We start from the raw sequence: 13676 nt of genomic DNA, 5'->3' as shown, positions 1-13676 counted from the left end.
GAAAATATTTCTTATATCAATGGATTTGACAAAGAAAGAAGGTTAATCTCAGTTTTAAGAACATAATTTACAGAATGTATTTGATTCATTACTGTACAATTATGCAACAATGTACATAACTTACACACTGTCAGGATTGTAGGAATACTGCTGACAGAAAAAGACGTGAAAAATCTCAAGTGCACCTTCTGTACAAAGAATACAAAGTGCATAACATTGTCTTTTTGCGTTTTGCGTATGATAAAGAAAGTAACACAAGAAATTCATTGGTAAGATTTATATTTTAAAACTCCTCAGTCAATACATGAGCTTCTGATTACAGCCTATTTACAGTACGTGGTCAAAAAATGAACCTAAGGGTGTTCACAGTAATCTGTCATGTAATACAGTAACTGCTTTGTGTTGGTATAAAAACCATCATATACTGCCATTGTACACAGTAAGCAACACTGGTTGCTTAAACAAAGATGGTTATTGACTAGAATGCATCACAATTACCATTTAGCATTTTTGAAAGTACAGTGGAGTCCATTTAAGACAGTCTTAACTTGCTTTACTGGTTAACTTTCATAAAAGTTGTAATACATTTCTTTCATGCCCCACTCATCCCTGAAATACATGTTATTTCTGTTTTAAGAACATGTTTTGCTTTAGCGTATCATCCAAAAAACATCAAATATCCGTATGTAGCATACCTACATCAGTTCTCAGGTTACTCTAACACCTTCAAAGGTGCAGTTCTGAAGTGCAGCATCCACTGAATAGTAACTGATGCTAACTGAGTGCAAATATCTTGTATCAGTATTTGAGCTAACAAGTGATTATTCAACAGTACATATTTCTTGATGAGGCAGTATCTTGTTTGACCCATCTAGCCCTTTTCAAAGCTGAAAGAAATCAAATTTGCACACTCTGCCTGTTGTCTGATTTAAAAGGAACAACTCCTGGTTAGATTTTGTACTGATATTCCAACACTTTCCAACGAGCAAAAAGATTGAGGGCAACCTGCAAAACTTATATGGCCATTTAATTTTTTGTTTGAAGCGTGAAGTTAGTTTTCTTAAAAAAGTTTGAGAACAGCGCAGGATGGTGCATGTCTGATCTGCAGTAAAATCAAAACTACCAAACAAAAATTTTGTTTTAAAAACAAAATTTCATACCATACACTTTCCCACACCCGGTGGGATAAAAGCTGCTTTATCAACAGAGTGGTGTAACACACGGAGCAATATAACACTGGTAATGTAACAATCCAACTGGATTAATACAGTGCATACTACGCCATAAAACATTATGGCTTATTTCCCTACTAATTCATTAAAAATGCTGAGGTGTATGTGGCATTGATGACCCCACGCATTAGTCACATACACAATCCCAACAATATTAGTCTTGTATCATGTTGCACTGACTATATACCAGAGGAAGCAAACTCGCTCCACACAATGTATAATGCAGTTCTGCGCATGGAGTTAGGAAGGGTGCTCATTGCTCTATAGCAACCTTCAAGTTAAAGTTTTTTGTCTGAATTAATTGGTGATGTAAATATGAAATACAGCAGGTGGTTATGTAGCTTATACTGCTAATGAATAAAATTTTGTACAACTGACTTACACTTTGGTTAGTTATTGGATATATCTTGCTTACTCAGTTTTGTCTCCCATCAAAACAACTATGTACCTTTAACAGATACTTTATTCTGCTAGAATATCCGCAAGGTGTACTTTAATACACTACTACCAGTACAAACGTTATGAACTGTATCTTGATGCACATGTACACTACCCTTTACACAACCAGTGTGCTGCATGAAGAGGTATTTTAACACCACAATAGGTTTAAAACCACCAAATTAAAAACAAAACTTGGACAAACTTGTAAGAAATAACTTCACCTTAAGTATAAATTAAAATGCAGCAAAGTCTCAGGGTCAAGCAGGAACACAATCTTCAGTCTAAAATATATTTGCTTGCAGTCTGCCACCAACGAGTCGGGATCTCTTGATCTAGGTGTCCTGATATAGCTATCTTCTTGGGTGTTTCCATGTACCCATAAGGATGTTAAATTATTTTTTCTTTTTTTGAAAAAAGGTAAGACAATGACTACATTTATAAGAAGAGCTCTCAGACATCCATCTACTGTACATATTTTGTACTAACGCTCTTCTTTTTGACATACCATTTAAATGTGAAGAGAAAAGTTATATACAATACTGTTACAGACTGTCATTGATAATGAAACAGATGTGAAATCTACTGTAAAGTAGCACAATACAGAAAACTGTTGCTCCACCTCTTACTACATCAATGTATACCATGGGAATATTAGCACCATGTTTCTTTAAGATTGCATCCCTTTTATCACACCTTTCTTTATTTCAAGAGCCCTCAACTTTTTCCAAAGGTCTTCCCGCTCCTTTTCTTTCTTCTTTTCCCTGAAAAATCATTTAAAGAAAGTGAAGCTGATGTTATGTGGTGCAGTCTCGTTCTGCAAGTTGCTATTTTATTTCAATGTACTGCTGCAGATATTAGGAAAATAAACCACTATTGGAGCTCGACCGTTTTTAGGAATCATCACTCAGAGGCGTTAATCCCAGTTTTAATCTAGCTATCAACATGGGAAAAAATTGACCGTTTGGATTTTCAGAGCAGAGGGACATCGGTGCCACCCAGAAAACGTAAACAACAGGTAGCATTATTTGAGGAGGCATCATGGTCTCGACAGTCAAAATTCAAGAACAAAGAAAATGAAGGGTATCAAACCTCTTCATTATTTTGTCTGTTTTTATAGTTTTTGAGGTGGGCAGACAGGGGGCTGAATAAGGGAAACAAGTCATTTGTGTTTAAAGTTTAATAAAATTGTATTGCAACTCAACTTTTATTTTATTGAGACTTCAAAGTAAACTGTCCATCATAAAACCTATTATTCCACCCATGTATCGGGCGCCAATAGAAGACACCAAGTGCCTGACACATACTACTTAGCTTCATACTGTTGTCAATTTTCCTGGTTCTCCATTATTTCCCACAATCCATACAGAAATATGATACTATGATTTTTGAATAAATTCACATTATAATTGTGCCTTAAGGTAGTATGATATCACACAAATCTATAAGGCACGGGCTGTGCTTAATTTAAGGTAACAGTAATTAAGAAAATCCTATGTTCAATATCACCATTAATCAATGAGCCAAATTAAAGGCAGTTAAAATCTTACTTTTGGCGATCTGACTTGTAGGTTGCCGTCAGCTCATCAAATAAAGGGCTGTTCATTTCCATAAAAGCCTTCAGTACATTGTAGACTAATGCTACAATTGCCCTGCAAAAAACAGACCTATGCTTAGAAAATGCGTTTTAATCAAGTTACATGTGCATGAATTTATGCTTCATAAAAAATCTGGCGTGAAAATTATGCCAGCATTGAAGGAATATTGATAAATCTCAATAGCGATTATTAGAAAATAATATAACTACCGATGTGTATAACAAACATATTACAGATTTTAAAGGACAACTGTTTTAACAGCACATTCATTTTCTAAATTGAAGTATAGGCAGACAACATGGTACCTTACAATGCTTATTCAAACCTAGTCAGAATCATATCTCTAGACCTGGCTGGGAAGAGGCATTAAAAATGCAAAGATCCCTCTAGGGACAGCTATTAAATTCTAAAAGATGTGAAAAGTTCTTTTTACTTCTGATGGAACAGGAAACAGAAAGGGACTTCAAAGGATCTCAACATAACTCACTTCTTTCTTTAAAATAAAGTTAGAGTATCCAATTACTCTTTTTCAAATTAATGGGGCAACTTAGCATGGTCAATCCACCTACCCTGCACATCTTTTAGGTTGTCGGGGTGAGACCCACGCAGACACAGGGAGAATGTGCAAACTCCACACAGATGGTGACCCAGGGTCGGGATCGAATCTGGGACCTCAGCGCCTTGAGGCAGCAGTGCTAACCACTGCACCACCGTGCTGCACTAACATAACTAACTTCTTTGCCTAGTGGATCAATGCTTCATCAAAATTAACATAGCAGACATTTTAAGTTTCAGAGCTGCATAAAATCTGTTTGATAACACCCATTTTGTGTGCAAAGCCCCTCGAAGAACTCAAACAACATCAGAGGTGGCTCTCGGCCAAGGGAGGACAAAGAAGAATGTATGAGAAATCAACTGCTGAAAAAGTTCAGACAATTTACAAGGGCCATAATTGCAGAATTAGTGATGAATAGGAAACCTCCTCTCTCTCCCCCAAAGAACACCCAAGTCCACCCAAAAAAGGCAAATCTTGACTGGTCGTTTGCAAAGCCATCACGGCTGCTAAGCTGAACGTCAAGTTTCCTTCACTTCAGAAAGCAGGAAACCAAACATCAGGCCTGCAATGATATCGCCAAAACGGATTTGAAATCTCATCCTCAAGTCTCTTTTATCTTTATCTGCTTTATCTTAGTGTCTGTATTTTAGTTAATTTCAACCGCTTTTACCCGAATAAATTTCAGCAATAATTTTGGAATAAACTAATTTATCTCAAAAATAGGTGTTGCACAAAAAGATAACCTTAGTTATTTATGCCGATAATTTGTGTTTCAAAATAATTGATTGAAATTAAATCTGGGAGAAAAATTCAGCTAAACAATGACTCAAATTACAACTGCCTGCACATTGTTCTTATCAAAGAACAACCCCTTGGGCATGCAACATTTAAAGCAAATGAAATACATGGTACAGTAGTCCCCCGTTATACCGCGCTCCGCAATACCGCGGTTCGCGATATACCGCGGGGGGGCTTATGGACCCCAACTGTCAGTTGTGTCAATTTCAGCGGCCGGCTGATTATTTCAGTGAGAGCAGCTTCCCTCTCTGGATCAAAGTGAGCCGGCCGCTGAAATTGACACTGCCAGCTGCTCTCTCCCTCCAATCAGAAACATTAAAACTTAAAAGTTGGATTGGAGGGAGAGAGCAGCGGGCAGTGTCAATTTCAGCGGCCGGCTCACTTTGATCCGGAGAGGGAAGCTGCTCTCTCAATGAAACAATCAGCCGGCCGCTGAAATTGACACTGCCGAGGGGGGGGGGCGGGTGTTTTTGGGGGGGGGGGGGGAGAAGAGGGGGGGGCGGGTGTTGGGGGGGGGGGAAGAAGAGGGGGGGCGGGTGGAGGGGGGAGGGGGAGAAGAGGGGGGAGGAGAAGGGGGGGGGAGAAGAGGGGGGGAGAAGAGGGGGGGGGGAAGAAGAGGGGGGGAGAGAAGAGGGGGGGAGAAGAGGGGGAGAAGAGGGGGGGCGGGTGTTGGGGGGTGAGAAGAGGGGAGAAGAGGGGGGGAGAAGAGGGGGCGGGTGTTGGGGGGGGAGAAGAGGGCGGGCGGGTGTTGGGGGGGGGGGGGGAGAGCCCCCTGCGGGTGTGGGGGAGACCCCCCTGGGGGTGTGGGGGAGAGAGGGTGGACCTGCGGGTGTTGGGGGAGAGAGGAGGGCCCTGCGGGTGTTGGGGGACGGGGGAGGAGAGGGGGGGGAGGGGGCGAGCCGGAGGGTGTGGGGAGGGGGCGAGCCGGAGGGTGTGGGGGAGAGCAGGAGGGTGTGGGGGAGAGGGGGAGAGGGAGCGAGCCGGAAGGTGTGGGGGGAGAGGGGGCGAGCTGGACGCTGTGGGGGAGAGCAGGAGGGTGTGGGGGAGAGGGGGAAAGGGAGCGAGCCGGAGGGTGTGGGGGGGAGAGGGGGCGAGCCGGAGGGTGTGGGGGGGGGGGGGAAAGAGGGGGCGAGCCTGAGGGTGTGGGGGGAGAGGGGTCTAGTTGGAGGATGTGGGGGGAGAGGGGGCGAGCCGGAGGGTGTGGGGAGGGGGCGAGCCGGAGGATGTGGGGGGAGAGGGGGCGAGCCGGAGGGTGTGGGGGGAAGAGGGGGCGAGCCGGAGGGTGTGGGGGGAGAGGGGGCGAGCCGGAGGGTGTTGGGGGGGGAGAGGGGGCGAGTCGGAGGATGTGGGGGGAGAGGGGGCAAGCCGGAGGGAAAAAAAAGAAATTGACACTGCCGGCTGCTCTCTCCCTCCAATCAGAAACATTAAAACTTAAAAGTTGGATTGGAGAGAGAGAGCAGCGGGCAGTGTCAATTTCAGCGGCCGGCTGATTGTTTCAGTGAGAGAGCAGCTTCCCTCTCCGGCCGCTGAAATTTTAATTGGATCCACGATGGGGGTTTTAAATTTATTTAAAAATCTATGCTAGCGCTTCCCATTGTGAGTCTACGGGGGTCTGACCTCTCCCCCCGCCCCCCCATAGACTCACAATGGGAAGCGCATGCATAGATTTTAAAATAAATTTAAAACCCCCATCATGGATATCCGCGGCTCGGATACAACGCAGGTGGCTGTCTTGGACCCCAACACCCGCGTTATAAAGGGGGACTACTGTATAACTATCAAATTGTAAATTGCTGTACGCTGCTTTATTCCTATAGAGGGTGCTGTTTCTAAACATTAACCATATCTCTTTACCACCTCAAAACCAAGCCACCTGTTCCTCAGGCTCTCATTTCCATGTGCGAGTTTTGCGAACATTTACCTGGACTGTTGTTTCCCCAAACATTTTTTTTTTCTTTCTTTTTTTTATAAATTTAGATTAGCCAATTATTTTTTCCAATTAAGGGGCAATTTAGCGTGGCCAATCCACCTACTCTGCACATTTTTGGGTTGTGGGGGCAAAACCCACGCAGACACGGGGAGAACGTGCAAACTCCACACGGACAGTGACCCAGAGCCGGGATCGAACCTGGGGCCTCAGCGCCGTGAGGCGGTTGTGCTAACCACTAGGCCACCGTGCTGCCCTTGTTTCCCCAAACATGAGAAAATTTTGTGCGCCAGTCAGTACGCATCTAGGTACACGTGCGCAGCGGCATCAAAGCCTTTTTCCGCGCTTAATTTAGCACTCATTCACAATAAAAATCAAGAGATATATTTCATTCATGCTATATCACATCTTTTGTACCGTGCAAGCATACCACCGATGAATCTCTTCAGGCGGACGGAATTCAATGATCTACTATAAGCTTAAGCAGATTAATAATTCGAACAATGATTTTGGCGATCAATATAAATAAATAAGCTACCAATCTACATCCTTAAGGCTCTTCAACTCAGTGGAAGAATTGATCATGGCGTGTGCGTGTGTGGGCGGGGAGATTCCTAGGATCCCCAAATCAGTCCTGCAGAGAACAAGCAGCATCGGGGGCCTAGCCCTCCTAAACCTGCAATGTTATCACTGGGCAGTAACAGCAGAAAGCAGAAATGGGTGGACAAAGGAGCTGGAGGCCGAATGGAAAAGAATGGAGGGTGGCTCCTGCACGGGGACCTCCCTCCGGGTCCTGCCCACTGGCTCCCATCCCCACCGACCAGGCACTCAATGAGCTCAATGGAACCAACTACGACAGCACTTTGGTTTAATCGAGATGCCCATTAAAGGTCCCCATCTGCAACAACCACAGATTCCGCCAGCCAAAATGGATGCCACCTTCAACGGTGAAGATAGGATGGAGGGACGTTGACAGTTAGGGACTTCTACACAGACAACAGACTGACAACACTAGAGGAATTAACAGAGACGTTCCAACTGACCGGGGGAAGCAAATTAAGATATATGTAGGTCAGAAATTTCTTACGTATGGAAACAAAGACATACCCATACCGCAGCAATCGTTGCACCGGGTCAATTCCACCACCACATGTGCAAGGCTAAGCCTAATACAGCTGAAAGTGGTACACCAAACTCACTTAACCAGAACCCGAATAAGTCCAGTAGTGCAGGACAAATGTGAACAGTCCCAAGAAGGCCCATCCAACCAAGCCCACATCTTCTGGTCATGCTTCAGACTTGTCGGGTTCTGGACAACCTTCTTCAAGGCAATGTCCAAGATTGTGGGAGTGAGGGTGGAGCCATGCCAGAAACTGGCAGTCTTTGGGGTGTCAGAGCAGCCAGAACTCTTTTTGGGGGGGGGGGGGGGGGGGGGGGGGGGGGGGCCAGGGCGCCACGGCACCACCCAAAGCTGCAGACTGGCTGTCTGATCTGTTTGAATTTCTCCAAAAGGAGTAAATTAAATTTGGCATCCAGGGGCTGGAAGGGAGCTTCCACAAAATGTGGGAGCCATTTATCAATTTGTTCCAAGACCCGTTTGTAGCCAATAAACCGGACAGAGGGGGGAGCCACACATGAAAGGTGGTGTTGGGGGAGTGGTGAAAGAACAACAAAGAGGCAGAGAACCCATTGATGATGGTGGATAGGAGGGGCTGGGGGTTAGCATAATTACGTGGAATGCAAGGGGATTTTTGTTGGAGGGAGGTTTTTCAGGTCTTCTCGGGCTAGTGTTCGTGAACTTGGAACCAGTGCTCCAAGAAGCCATTTTCGGGGTGGAGGCGGGTGCAGATGTTGTTAGCCTTCGCCTCACTGATTGCCCGGAGGCGGGTCCTGCTTTGGGGGGGGGGGGGGGGGGGGGGGGGGGAGAAAGAGGGAAGAGAGAAGGTCAGCTTCTCAATCCTGTGACACGGCTGGGCAACTTAAATTCCTTTGACTCTCCAGAAGATGAAGTCGCAACAGAAGGGGATGAGGAAGAGTTTCACAATTCATGGGGTTGTTTATTATGCACTTCCGAGAATTGGTTGCCATTGAACATTGGGGGGGGGGGGAAAGAGAAGGGGGAGAGAGAGAGAGAGAGAGAGAGAGAGAGAGAGTCGATGGTGTTGTTGTCTTTGGTCACATGGTTTACGGATTGATTGTAATTTGTGTTTATTTTACCTGGAATGTATGGGTGGATGTTTTGGTCTGTATATTGAACAGGGTGCGGTTTGTGTGTGGGGGTTGTATTGTATTTGCTTTTGTTTGTTTTTTCTTGGTTGTTTATTGATGAAAATGTTGACAATGAGGAGAATAAAAAGATGGATGATAACAGATGTAAATATTTTCTATGTTCACACTCATCTTTGCTCTTTATGGAAATAAAATCCCTGAATAAAAACATTTGCTAAATAAATAAATACGTAAGCAAGCAATGGCCAAAGAAAAAATGAAATGAAATAAAAATCGCTTATTGTCACGAGTAGGCTTCAGTGAAATTACTGTGAAAAGCCCCTAGTCGCCCCATTCCGGCGCCTGTCCGGGGAGGTTGGTACAAGACAGCCTGCTTTTATTCAATAAACCCTCAATTAAATCATTTTAATGACTGCACCGTGTCTAATCTACAAAATAATACTAATGTAATGTCCTAAGGTGTTTCACTGGGGTGTCAGATAATCAGTAGTGGCTAGAGGGTCTGCTGAGAAGGCGAGGTCAAAGTGGCAAATTTCAAAGAGCCTTTGAAGGAGAAGAAGAAACGCTGCACAATGAACAACATAGTAGGCAACCTGATAGATTTGGAAAAGACTACCAGGTGTGGTGGCACAAGGCCCTGAAGAATTTGTCAACGTGGAAACTGCAATCAATAAGCTGTGAAGTGGCACTTGGGGAAACCAAGTACAACTGACCTGGAATAGTGGAGATTGAGGGCAGCAAATTGGCGAGAATAATTTACCACAGGATTGCAGCATTCTGGATGAGGTGGAGTTTGTGTGAAGAAGAGATGGGGACTCCAGTCAGCGAAGGAATTGGAGAAATGATGATTATGGGCAGGAGTTCTGGTGCCTGCAGGGACGAGACAGAGTTGGAGGTGGGTAGGCAATGGTAGAAATAAGCAGACATTTTTGGTGATGGACCCATGCTTGGTCTGAAATCTACTTGAGGATTAACCAAGACACAAGGGTAAGCGCCACTGAGCTCTGTCAGAGTGAGCAATCGGAAAGGTGGATAAAAATGGAAGGTAAAATACAGGCTTTCGGTTCTGGTTGGAAGAGAATAATGCTGGTAGAGTCATTGCTAAATTAGAGAATGTATGCAGAAAATCTCTCAAAAGCAACAGAAATATTTTAATTAAGGTAAAAATACATACGGGTTCCAATGTTCTTTAGAGATTCTGTATAGGCTAGGAAACATGATGGGCAGGATCACAGCAGAGTTCTCCTCTATGAGACTCATAATGTATTCATTGTTCCAGTAATAAAGTGCCCTCTCAGCCACCTTAAAACACAAAGAATAATACGATTTTCAGCAATATTTAACCAAAACCTTTCCACTGTCCTATAAACACAGCACAAACACTAGGAAGAGAAGTTGCAGAGTACCCTCCAAACATGTTTTGCATTTATTATAGTTACTGGTGACTTCCCATGCAACAATCAGGAAAAAAACAATTTTCAATATAGGTTCTGTATTTGTATTTATTTAAACCCAGCTGAGATCACCACTATGGAGGCTGTTAACAGTCATGAACACATTCCCTGGACTAGAGTGCTGGCACTTAGCTGGATTGTTTTTCCAAACTTTAGAAAGTTTATGCACAAGTCAGCACGCAGTTAGGTGCACCTGCATTTGGCATCGAAGTCTCTGCCACTTATTTAGCACTCATTTACACTATAAATCAGGATGAGCTACATTTCATTCGCACCATCACATCAGGGGCAACACGGTGGCGCAGTGGTTAACATTGTTGTCTACACCGCTGAGGACCCGGGTTTGATCCGGGCCCTGGGTCACTGTGTATGTTTGCACATTCTCCATGTCTCTGCGTGGGTTTCACCCCCACAACCTATAGATGCGCAGGTTAAGTGGATTGGCCACATAAATTGCCCCTTAATTGGAAAAAATTGAATATTCTAAATTAAAAAAAAAAAACACCCATCACATCTTTTCATAGAAAAATCCCTACAGTGCAGGAGGCGGCTATTTGGCCCATTGAGACTGCCCCGACCCTCTGAAAGAGCACACTACCGGCAACCCCATAACCCCAACTAACCGTTAGACACTGAGGAGCAATTCAGCATGGCCAATCCAGCCAACCTGCACATCTTTGGACTGTGGGAGGAAACCGGAGCAAACCCCCGCAGACATAGGTAGAACGTGCAATCTCCACAGTCACCCACGGTGGGAATCGAACCTTGGTCCCTGGTGCTGTGATGCAGCAGTGCTAACCACTATGCTACCCCTTTTGTTTCATGCAAGCATGCCACAAGTGAATCTCTTCAGGTGGAGAAGGAAATAATTATTTTCTGGAATTTAATGAGCTGCTATAAACTTAAGCAGATTAATCAGGCAAATAATGATTTTTGTGATCCATAGAAATAAGCAATGGCCAAAGACATAGTTATAGGCTAAAATGCACCAATACATTTGGTCCTTCACTTTTATTCAATAAATGCTGAATTTAATGACCTCATCACCTCCAATTTACACAGTATAACTTTAATGTAATGTCTTCTCGTGCTTCACTGGAGCAGCAGATAATCACCGGCGGTTGGAAGGAACAGCCTGTGGGAGTTGGCATCGGGAAGAACTTTTGGCCAGATCTCTCTCATCTGTTTCCTCCAGGTGCTCCGGTTCCTGCCACAGTCCAAAAGTGTGCAGGTTAGGTGGATTGGCCATGCTAAATTGTCCCTTAGTGTCCGATGGTCAGGTGGGGTTACAGGAATAGGGTGGGGATTGGGCCGAGGTAGTGTTCGTTCAGAGGATCGGTGCAGATGTCATGGGCCGAATGGCCTCCTTCTGCACTGTCAGGATTCTATGATTCATGACATAGACAAAAAAGCCATTCAACCCATCCTGCCGATGCCAGCTAAACTATAAAAAACTAGCCACCCATTCTAATCCCACCTCTCAGAACTTGTCCCGAGCCCTGCAGGCTACAACACCACAGGTGCAGATCCAGGCACCTTTTAAATGAATTGAGGGTTTTTGCCTCTACCACCAAACTGAATTCCAGATACCCACTACCCTCTGAATTAAGAAGGCTTCCCCCTGCCCCCTCTAATCCTTCTACCAATCCTCTTGAACCGTGCCCCTTCGTAATTGACCTCTCTACTAGGGGAACCGCACATTCCTGTCTACTCTACTGAACCCCTCAATCAAGTCACCCCTCAGCCTCCTTTGTTCTGAGCAAAACAACCCAAACCCAACCATGCTGACTAATCCTTTCGAAGTGAAGTTTATTCTGTGTTTCAGATTTCATTCTGATAATTTGCCCACTGCTGAAGTCAGTCTGACCGGCCCATAATATTCTGGTATCCCTTGCACCCAGAGGACGAGAGTTCGGTCCCTGCCCCCTGTCCGTGCGGAGTTAGCACATTCTCCCCGTGTCTGCGTGTGTCTCACCCCCAGAATCCAAAGATGTGCAGGGTAGGTGAATTGGCCATGTAAATTGTCCTGTAATTGGAAAAAAAAAAATTGGGTTCCCTAAATTTATATTTAAAATAAATAAATAAAATAAAGGTGCACCGTTCAGACTTCAATAATGTGGTAACTTGCCTGTATCTAATGAGGTTTGGAAAATTATCTCACCAAGTACTTGCTATTTCCTCCCTGGCTATCTTCCACTCCATCCCAACCTGGTGACTTATCCACCCTTAATGATGACAGTCCCTCTAGTACTTCCTCTCTCATTATACTTCTTGTATCAAATATTTCACAATCCTCCTGTAACTAGAATGTCTGCATTATCCCTTTCCTTTCTGACGACAAAGTACCCTGCCCACATCAGGGCAGCGCGGTAGCATAGTGGTTAGCACAAATGCTTCACAGCTCCAGGGTCCCAGGTTCGAATCCCGGCTTGGGTCACTGTCTGTGGAGTCTGCACGTTCTCCCCGTGTGCGCGTGGGTTTCCTCCGGGTGCTCCGGTTTCCTCCCACAGTCCATTTAGGTGAATTGGCCAGGCTAAATTGCCCTCAGGGTCCAATTTGCCCTTGGTGTTAAGGTGGGGCTACTGGGTTATGGGGATAGGGTGGAGGTATGGGCTTGGGTAGGGAGCTCTTTCCAAGAGCCGGTGCAGACTCTATGGGCCGAATGGCCTCCTTCTGCGCTGTAAATTCTATGAAATCTGCCCTGTACATCTGATGGGTTTTATCCATACATCAGAGGAGGATAACTATGGAAAGAGTAAAACCCATTTAGGATTCCCTTGATTATACATTTTTTCATGGCAGTACCATCCTTTTTTTTTATGGGGACAAGTCTACACTGTGCACATAGAATTTCACTTCTGAATGCCTCCTACTACTCTGTCATTGGTTTCCCTTCTGTAATCTATCCACTTCCTCCAGATCACCTCAACTTCACAAATTTGTCTTCCACCAATTTAGAAATTTTACCCCTATTCTATCTTTATCCTTTTCCACAGTTATGCTAAATCCAACTGCATTATGGTTACCATTTCAGAAATGGTCACCCACTCCACCTGCCCAGCTTCATTTCCTTTGAGTACATTTAGAGTTGCACTCCCTCGTGTTGAACTTGTTACATGCTGGCTAAGAAAGTTCTCGTGAACGCAGTTCAAGAATTAAGTGCCCTCTGTGCCCACTACACTTTCAGTGCCCCAGGAGGGTAGTTGAGGTCCTCAATTTTTTTTCACTCAGACATTTGCCAACATATTTGCTCTTCCTTTGCCCTCTCACTATTTGGGGGTCTGTGGTACCATCCTCTAGTAGTGCGGATGCCCCCCTTTTTTTGATTTCTGAGCTCAACCCAGATGTCCTCATTTGAGATTTATTTAGTATATCATCTCTCATCACAGCTGCAATTGATTCTTTAACCAATAATGCTACCCCACCTTTTTTTATCCCCCCTCT

General features: G+C 44.5%; 1 protein-coding gene across 1 annotated transcript in view; it reads right to left on the bottom strand.

Moving 5' to 3' along the window:
- Positions 1-262: 262 nt before the first annotated feature.
- Positions 263-13676, bottom strand: part of ppp2r5eb (protein phosphatase 2, regulatory subunit B', epsilon) — a 117224-nt gene continuing 103810 nt past the window's right edge. The window contains exons 11-13 of the mRNA XM_038775331.1: positions 9953-10080; positions 3221-3322; positions 263-2434 (exon numbers count right to left, since the gene is read on the bottom strand). Of these exons, the coding sequence (XP_038631259.1) occupies positions 2341-2434; positions 3221-3322; positions 9953-10080 (324 nt within the window). The 3' untranslated portion in view covers positions 263-2340. The remainder of the gene's footprint in view (positions 2435-3220; positions 3323-9952; positions 10081-13676) is intronic.

The sequence above is a fragment of the Scyliorhinus canicula genome, chromosome 2 (assembly GCF_902713615.1).
Source record: "Scyliorhinus canicula chromosome 2, sScyCan1.1, whole genome shotgun sequence".
NCBI lineage: Eukaryota > Metazoa > Chordata > Chondrichthyes > Carcharhiniformes > Scyliorhinidae > Scyliorhinus > Scyliorhinus canicula.
The sequence above is the reverse complement of the archived record's forward strand: the minus strand, read 5'-3'. Positions and strand labels throughout refer to the sequence as shown.